Consider the following 9910-nt stretch of genomic DNA (forward strand, 5'->3'; position numbering starts at 1 on the left):
TAAGACCCAAATGAAGTTAACAGGTGTTGATTTTCTATTTTGTTTTCTGTTTGGGTTTCCTATGGGTTCTTTTGGTGGTGGCCCACAATGGATGATGGTGGCTTGTGGTTTCTAGGAGTTTGGGTATTTTGGTGGAGTTCCGGCAATGTTGTGGGATGATACCAAACAGATGTAGGACAAACAAGCAATTGACATGAAAGTTTATAGAGACAAGAGAAACATAAAAAAGAAAGCAAGAAAGGAGAAGAAGTGTAATAGGTACTGTTATAATATAGTTTAGTTAGCTGAGAAGGTTATAATACAGTTTAGTTAGTTGAGAGTTAGTTGAAGTATTAGTTGGGGGATGTATAAATAGCTTGAATGAGAATGTAATCAATATCTTGATAGTCATTTGTTCAATTGTGGACCGGAGGAAGAGTCCTTGAATACTTAAAGAGGTTTAGGTATCCTCCAAAATACCCGGTTCAATAGTCAATTAAATTTTTCTTTCTATTCCTTCTATCTTTCCTTTTCATATTTGCATTCATTAACAGCTGTTATAAAAACAGAACTATTACAAGTAGCACCGAAGAGAAGAGAAAAGAAGAAGAAACAATAGTCTATCAAAATTTTTTTATTCATCATGAGTTGTTGAATACAATATTAGGTTTAAATAGACTAAGAATTAAACCCTAATCCTAACCCTAACCGTACTTGGGCTAATGGCTAGCTAAAAATAACATAAAGCCCAAAATAAAATAATAAAACCAGTCTAAAAAACAGACAATAAAACAAAAATGCAAACAAATAAAACCCCTACAGTGATCCAGCTCCCAATTAGGCTAGGCATCCTCTGATCTATGGCTTGTGTCTGGGGTCCCACATCATAAAGTTGTATACGCACTACTACAACATTCCAAACCTGTTCATACAGATGCTTTCAATTGAGTTAAAAATAGGAAAAAAGTACAAAATCAAGCCTTGTGGTTTACCTGATTTGTAATTAAGTTTCTGTGGTATCAAAATGAATTCAAAGATCCTTAAAATATGCCAAAAAAATAATTTACTCTCTACTACCAAATTCCGTTCACTGACTTAGCAGATTATGATAGCGTAAAATGTTAGAACCAATAAAATTGTGATACTTGTCTTATTTAAGTCAGTATCACACTAACAGAATCTGTTAAATTAGTTGACGAAATTTGACTGTATGGACGAAATTGTTTTTTTTTGGCATACCTCCTCAGAGACCTTTGAGTTCATTTTGATACCATAGGGAGCTAATTGTAAATCAGGTAAACCACAAGGACTAATTTTACATTTTTTCCTAAAAAAAGTAAGAAGTATTTACAACAGAGAGAGATGGAAGTCTATGAATCTGATCAATCACCTGTAAAATTGAAATGATCACAGATTCAGTTGATGGGGTGATATTGATCTGAGACACGCCTAGGGGGCAACTTTCGCAAGATGAAGAGCACGAGAGCAGATGGGATAATCTCTACCAACTGTGCCAAAAGAAAAGGTCCAACACAGTGAAAACATATAACACTATAATCCTTAGTTCTAGACTTAGCCATAAGCGTTAGGAAACCCTAGATTTTTTATTTCCTCAATATGTTGTATCAGCATATTTTGGTTATATTTCCCTAATAGGTTATTTTCTAGTAATTATAATTATAAGCTAAAACCTAAATTTTTTTAACCTAAGTGAGTAATGCTTTATTCTATAAATTCAGTGTAGATGCATTTGATCCATTCAAAGTGATTAATTGGAGGTTGATTCCTTTGAAGCGATGATTTATCATTTTTCCATTTATTTTCTGATTTTTAATCGATATAAACCCTTGAAATTTAAACTTGAGCCTTAGTAGTCAAAGTTATTTGTACTGCAATGAGACAGAGGCATCCATGAAGATGAAGGGAGAGGACAATCTTGCATCCCAAATATAGACTTTAGTCAATTGTATTGTGGGCTTTTCTAGTAATGGAAAGCTTATAAAAGCTTGGTAAATTGGGATTTTATCAAATGCTTGACTATGGCTTTAAAAATTGCATTTGTAAATCTCAAGTTTTAAAATCGCTATTTTTAAAATCGTAAACCTAAACGAACCAAAGTTTCTGAAACTTACCACGTAATATAGTAGATTCAGGATGGGATGATCCAGAACATCAACATCTAAATCCTCATCAAATGCAGAGAGAGAAAGCTACACCACACCAATAAAGATGTCCTTGTCAAAGATACAGAACATTTGGGTTTCTTGCATAAATTCAGCATCAGAAGGAACTCACCACAAGGCATCTTATCAAGAAACAAGTGCAACAAATTCCTGTGACACTGCCAACCTGCCAGTGAAATAAGTTAGGCACCAACACTTTTAAGAAATTTCCAAAGTGTGTTTTTGCATGCCTCTAACTCATTATGGCCAACATACTCCTTGACATGATTTTCATTCTTTTCATTTATCATTTTGTTCTGATTTGCATTGTTTTGCAATCATGCTCATCTACCACAAGTATGAATTATGTTTTGAGAAATCAATACAGATGTCAAATTTAGTTGCATTTCCTTGCAACTTGTATCAAATCAATAATTTTTTGAAAAACTTTACAAACGACTCCTAAACTACTATGTGTTTTGAGAAGACCCCTCAAATTTTAAAAACTCTCAATTTCATCCCTTGAACTTTCAATTTGATGCAATTTACCCCACTTCGTCAAATTTTTATGTTAACCCCTAACGGAAACTATTAAAAAGACCATACTACCATTGAATTTATTTATTTTTTTTAAATAACTTTATTTTTTTTATTTTTAATTTGAAATTAAAAGTAAATTTGAAATTTTATAAAAGTTTTACTGGTATATATAAAGATCATTTCATCACTTTTAACGTTCAGAAACTGATGGAAACATTCCATCGAATTGAAAGTTTGAAGGATGAAATTAAGAGGTTTTGAAATTTTTTGTAGGAGGGAGTGTCTTTCACATCTCTTGGTAGTTCAGGAAACCTTTGTGAAGTTTCTCCATAATTTTTTAAAGGAGAAGTAGTTAACAAGGCAAAATATTGCTATAAAGAGAATATTCCACAGAAATCATTAATGGGGATAGTAAGGCCAACTTCATTTGTACATAGCTAGTAATCAGTCTTCTTTTCTACAAACTTCTATCACTCACTTCAAATTGAATTACAAAATTTTATCAATTTCAATCTATTGAACAACTCAAACACCTCAGGTACAAACCTCATATAGCTTTTTCTGACGACCTCTAGACTCGATGGGGAAGCACCTCAGCATGACAAATAACCTAAGAAGAGATGAAAGATGTAGAGTGAGAGCACATTTTAATTTATTGTCTTTTTCCCGAGTTTCAGTTCTTACCTCCCACCATATATCAGAAATCCTAGAGCAACACAGAATGAAACAGCTGCAAAAATAAAATAAAAATGAAAACAAGTATCTTTACATGGATGAATATTCCCATATATAACAATAATAAATTATTGGTTGTCTACTTCATGAAAGCATTATTGAGAATTCCATTAATAAATAGATAGGCATAGAAAACAATGATTTGAACAACATTAACCTGAAAAGAAGAGTTTAGCAGCTTCCACTGCAGCAGAACTTGGGCTTAATCTTATGAATATCCATATGCTTATCTATTATCACAAAGTAATGATTGAGAAACCAAGACACATTGTAACAAGCATAATAGATCTGGCTCATTTCTTCATGGCCCAGCTACAATAGACACATAATTAGGCATTTTCTTTTCCCTACCTGTAGCAAGTATATAAATCCATTTACTGCATAATAAGCAGGCCTAAGCTTGTCAGCTGGTAGGCTTCTTGCCTGTTGACAATCATAAAATGAGTCTACCAATATCAATCAAAGCTCAATTGTTACTCATAACTCATAAAACAAGTAGAAATACCTGGTGATATATCTCAGCCCAGAACAAAACAAGTAACGTGTAGGTTGAAAAAAATAGAAGTCCGGGAAGTTCCATAAGAATCATTTCAAGTAGCTGTACCAAGATGATGGTTTAAAGGCAGTGCAATCAAAAAGAGATATTAATCAGAAACTTGTTTTTATTTTTTTTATTTAAATAATATACAACCATTACACTAGGAAAGTTTAAACCAGAAACCAGCAAACCAAGTAGTAAGTTTTCATCTATGTCTTGCTCTCATGTATTTCTATTGACTGCTGTCGAACATCCTATATGATAAAATGGATCCTAGATTTACCTCACTACTGTTTTTCAAGTGAAAGACACATTTGAATTTTATATATATATATATATATAAGTAATAGAAAATGGTGAAGCATGTCATCTATCAGTTTCATGTGAACAAGATCATATCATATAATTGTTACACACCAGACAACATCAGTTGCTCAAAATCCAAAACTAGTGTTAGCAGATTAGGATTTGATTAGTATTTAACTCGATCTACCATAGTTACAATCATCCCCATAACAGTATTTAGAATCTTGACTTGGGTGATAAGAACAAAAAACTAGATGTAGGCATTTCCAGGAAGAAGTAGCTACACATTCTGCCTTACATATATTTTTCACTTAAAAATTTCGCAAATAATTTTACACTGAATGACATACCTTTGGCCTAATAAGGAACACACTTTTGTAGAGACCAAAGAGGACAGCCCTCACTGTGAAAATGCAATTTGATTTCAGCAAGCTTATAAAACAGATTCAGGAAGGACCACGACAAATAACACAGGACCCTTACATCCATTCACAACAAAATTCATCAAGTGGAAAACCTTTTGTGTTGTCCAACCATATTCTGGTACTCTTAAATGAATGCGCAGCAGTTGTACCTTAGAATTAAAGACAGAAAGGTCATTACAAAACTAAGTTCAGTGTACTTTTTTGGTAAGTGTCATGAAGAACACCAGGTATGACGATAGAAAGCTAGAAACAGGAACATTTTATTGAGAGAAATTTAGCAAGATCAGTAAATGTTTCATACTACATAAGCCTAAGGTGAGAGCCAAGCAAGAAGCATATATGCTGGTGATGCAACTTTCAGGAAATACAGAACACCATTCTCTAATATAAATGGGTAAGTCTGCTCAAAAGACCAGCAGAAACCAATAGATTAAAGCAGTGCATATTCCTCCCAGAAATGTACATGGAAAAGTAGATTTTTGATATATCGTCTCCCAAAAGCCTAAAGAAAATACAAACATTTTGATAGCTACGAAAAAAGCAAGTGGTGCTTACCTTTTCAAGCAAGTACTTCAATACAACCAGAAGGTGTATAAATATGGTTGCAAAATTAACAATAGAGATTGTGCTTGCATAAGTTATTATGATTCCTTTCAAAATGCAAGCATTTTTAAATCTAAGAGACCAGAAGCAAGTTTTATATGAATTCTCTGAATTTATTTTATTTTTTATTTTTTTAATTTATAAGTTAGTGGCACCAGGGAAAAAAAAAAGAAGTAAAAATAAACATAAGAGTTCAGAAAAATACTTTGGCACATTGGAAATATTTAAAAATCTTCTTATTGGTAGAGTATGATAGATAAAATGAATAGAGACTCCATTTAAGATTATTTTTTGAAATTAGGATTCCTGTTTTGGCTTTGAAAATCAAGTGGAGACAGAATTTTGTTAGAGCTTCCTTTCCTCCCTCTCCTACATTTTGCTCCCTTGGCATAGGCTTACATTCCATGCTACACATGGACTGATGGAATCAAAGAGTCTCCCTACTTAGGTGGATTCTCAACCATAGCAGCTGTCGACGTGCTGCTTGCAGAGGCAATACGACTTTCAGGACATGGTAATTCTCCAGTGACATAACCAAAGCAGCTGTGGACGTGCAGCTTGCGGAGGCAATACGACTTGGAGGACATGGTAATTTTCCAGTGACATAACCAAAGAAATTATGTCCTTCCAAATAAGGGACAATAATGGTGCTCCATAGAGGATAATTGACACTTGTAAGACGATAGATGTAAAGGTTGGTAAGGTTTTGTGGTGTAAGTGTTGCTGATGGCTGGGTGACAGAGATATTGGTAGTTTCCTCAGACATAACGTTTAAAATAGAAGGGAAAAAAAAAAAAACAATTGGTGGGTTATGATTTGTAAAGCCTTAATCAGGTCTTTATCTTCTCATGTATTTATTAGCAGACTTACAAGTGAAGTTTGAAATATACAAACAAACTAAGATCTTATCCTAACAACTATGATAATGCTGTTACAAGTAAATCAAATTATACAATCAAAACAAATCAAAACAACCTGAGATACAATCTAAACAAATTGAGATAAGAATATCTCATGTAAGATGTAATTAGATTATGAGATTCAATAAGTAATACCCAAGAAACTTAGACATATGCATCTTGTCAATGTCTCCATTTATGTACACAACATTATCATTACGTACAGAAAGAGATATGCAGCCAACATGACAACACAAAACATATAAAAACGCAAACATTCTTAAAGAATCATCTATATATATATATATAAAATGGTACATACCCAACTCAGAAACTAAATTCAAATATATTGTGAAAGCTAAAAAGGAGACCATGATTTTTCCGGAAAGCAGAAGAAAAGAAGGTACCAGGGCAACAAGGGAAACCACAGCGTAAGATACACATAAGGCATAGTAAATGCGGTTTTGCCATTCTTCTGATTTGTCGATCTCATCCCACCAATTGAATGCGCCAAGCGCACTGTAAATCTCTCCCTCTCTAAGCGCAAACTTCCTTGTTCTTGATGTCCACGCCATTCGGAGCAGGGAGCAGCAAAACAATAACAATTGCCAAGGGTGGAGTCTTTGCTTTGTTTAGAACAAAGTACAGAACATGCACGTGTAGAACAGAGGGGCAGTACACGTAGGACTGAGATGAACCACGTGGAGGTGAATAACGGTCGGGATGACCTCGTGGCATAGTCATTGGTTGCGCAAAGGACATGCTTTACTTTCTTTTGTTAGGAGAGATTACTCCGGGGATCATGATTTTTGTTATTTGACTTGACTTTTCTTTTCTTTCCCACCGAAGTTTAAGATAAACACCCCTTCTTTTCCCTATTTAATTTAATTTTTTTTTGTAAGTCTTCTTTTGCTTATTTATTCACTTTTACAAATTTATAAAAAGAAGGAAAAACTTCACTTACTTCTCTTGAATTGTCACATCTTTTGCAATGTTCTTTCTAAAGTTCAAAACCTCTTAATTTAGTGTATCAAACTTTTATTTGTTTTCAATGTCCCCCTCTATTAGGATTTTTCGTTAAATTTCAACAAAATTCTAAAAATACCCCCTTTTTTTTATAGAAAAAATATTTAAATTTTTTTGCAAAGATTGGGGTATGGGTATTTTTGCAAATACTGTTAAATTCGGACCAACGCTTTAATTTTTGCAATTTTTTTTTTCCCTTTTTTCCTAAATAAATGGGGGTATTTTGGAAATGTTAACTGTTGATGCACAATTTTCCGAGATGATGACGTGGCACGCCTTGCAGGGGGTGTTGAGAACTTCGAGGATATGTCAGGCTACACAAGCAAAGAAAAACAGGATTAGAGCCCCCGGTGGTGTCCCGGCGGGGAAGCTCCGATGCCTAAGTCAGAATGTGAGGAAGGAGTGTATAAGCAATCAAAGTTTCTGAGCAAAGATTGTGCTTACCTTTGATTGAAGTTGAAACTTGTATTTATAGGCATGGAGTAGAATTTGTTTCCCACACATCTCGGAATTCCTATCCCTCAATATCTGTTTCACAGCTATTTGATAAGGGTAGGGATTTTTAACCACTTTGTGATCTTAGTAACCTAAGATCCCGAGACAAGTGATAAGGTTTTTGTTTGAGTTAGATAACCTTTTGAATTTGAATGGTTACCTATTCCGTTTATGTAGGGACAACTTGTATGTTGACAACTATCTATGTTATAGAGAGCTTTATTTTTATTTTTTATTTTTTATTTTTATTTTTATTTTTTTAAAATGTGAGATAATAATCACTTATTTTAGATTGAATACGTGCATATCCGTAGTTGTGAAATGACCGGTCTACCCTCGGCTCTTAACTATTTTGCTCCCGAGGAGTTGAGTCTCGGATTCGGCGACCTACACCTACCGAGGAGTTGTTTCGGACTCTTGTCCGAGACTTCCTCGGTTTCTAAAACCTCCTCGGTTTAAGTTGTCTGAGGCCTTGTCGGGTGTGCTGTCTTGCTGAGATCGGGCTTGGGACCTATTGGGCTTTAGAAGCTGATCCATGACCCAACAGTTACCCTCCAATTTTCTGATCTAAAAGACTATGGAAATTTTGTGTTCATAAATGGATCGGCCTTCCGAGGTTAGACTCTCTTTAAGTGAAAATCCGAGTCCTCTGAGGCAGGAAATTTGAATTTTGAATTTTGAATTTCAAATTTTGGCGGGAAATTTCTCTCCAATTTTTTGCCGAGACGGTTGACATGATTGAGGGCACGTTGGTTTTTCCATGTATCAGCACCAGGATGGACGTCTTTTCGGTTGTCGGTTGTCAGCTGTCACGTGGGATTTGCAGAGGTGCGTTTTTCTTGCCGTACTTATTGTGCATGTTTTTCGAGGCACCCCTTGGGCTTCATATGCTTTTCCTCTTTCGTTTCAGACCTTTCGTTTAGCCTTCTCAAGCTTTATAAAGGTTTTTTCCTCTTTTTTCACCATTCTCATTCACACCAAGCTTTCTACAAACTTTCTTGCTTTCTTTTCTTCTCGACTAACTCTTGAATCCGGTTATGTCTCGCGAAGAAGGATCAGAATCAGACTGTGGTTTGGGTAAGACCTACCCAACCTTATGGAGGCCGGATCTGACCAAAGAAGATGAGCACAAAATCATCTTGGATTGCTACATCCCTAAAACGGTGAAGCTTCGTTTTGATGATGAGAGGAAGGGCGCAATAGTAGACGTCGGAAGACATGAGGTCTGTCTCTATGAAGAGATGTTCCGAGCAGGCCTCAAATTGCCTTTCCCAAGGGTTGTACATGAGCTCCTGGGCCGCCTGAATGTGGCTCTGCATCAGTTGATTCCTAATGCCTAGAAGGTGTTCTTTGCTTGCGTGGCTGTATGGCCCATGGCTCTTGGAGAAGGGCAACACCTCACCGTCTCAGAGTTCTTATGGATGTATTGAATCCATAAGAACCCCAATTGCGATGTACAACTTCCAGACGAGAAGAGGGAAGTTCGTTCAGATGGACAAGACTTTTATGAGCAACCATGGATGGAAGAAGAAATATTTCTTCGAGCAGGGGCAGTGGGAATTCGCTCTTGGGGAAAAGGCGGACGGACCAAGAGTGCCTCGAGAAATGACGGTCCCTCACTTGGGCCTTCACAAAGATCTCTGCCTTTCTAATGATGAAATGGCTCGTGTAGACAAGGTTCTGGCTTGGGCCCAAACTCACGAACAAGCTATGACCTACAAGAAGTTGGTTACGACGGCTAGGTTGAATAGTTGTCTGTATACCACCAGAGACGGTGCTGAGGGGTCAAGGAAGAGACCGGCTCCAGCAGTTGTAAATTTGAGCCCTCCGGCGGCCAACACCCAAGGCACCACCCCTCAAAAGCCTGTTCTAGATAAAGGCAAGGGAAAAGTGGATGAGTCTCAGGTGAAGAAGGCTTTGCAGTTGATTGACGAGCCCGAGGAACCCGAAGTCCTTCAACCGAAAAGGAGGAGAGTGGTGAAGGGTAAGGGACCTACTGTTCAGGTTGATAAGGGGAAATCCCTTTTTGCTGATCTCCTGGCTGCACGGAGGAGAGTTAACCCAGAGCCTAAAGTGGCTCCAATAACGGCCTACAAGGCCATCCTTGCCCATAATCCCATTGCTGCCACTCTTTTGGCGGCAGCTCCGATGGATCCTTCTGGTACTGCTCCTACTACGGCCATCCCGGTAAAGTCGGTATCC

General features: G+C 36.4%; 1 protein-coding gene across 1 annotated transcript; it reads right to left on the bottom strand.

Moving 5' to 3' along the window:
• Positions 1 to 687: 687 nt before the first annotated feature.
• Positions 688 to 6762, bottom strand: LOC132179426 (tobamovirus multiplication protein 1-like). The gene is made up of 12 exons (XM_059592155.1): positions 6595 to 6762; positions 4744 to 4834; positions 4611 to 4663; positions 3922 to 4014; positions 3768 to 3839; positions 3574 to 3646; positions 3366 to 3411; positions 3228 to 3291; positions 2275 to 2328; positions 2112 to 2189; positions 1370 to 1487; positions 688 to 901 (listed from the first exon to the last, which is right to left on the bottom strand). The coding sequence occupies exons 1-11, from the start codon at positions 6760 to 6762 to the stop codon at positions 1395 to 1397; spliced, it is 885 nt and encodes a 294-aa protein (XP_059448138.1). The 3' UTR covers positions 688 to 901; positions 1370 to 1394.
• Positions 6763 to 9910: the final 3148 nt, after the last annotated feature.

This window comes from Corylus avellana, chromosome ca4 (assembly GCF_901000735.1).
Source record: "Corylus avellana chromosome ca4, CavTom2PMs-1.0".
NCBI classification, from domain to species: Eukaryota; Viridiplantae; Streptophyta; class Magnoliopsida; order Fagales; family Betulaceae; genus Corylus; species Corylus avellana.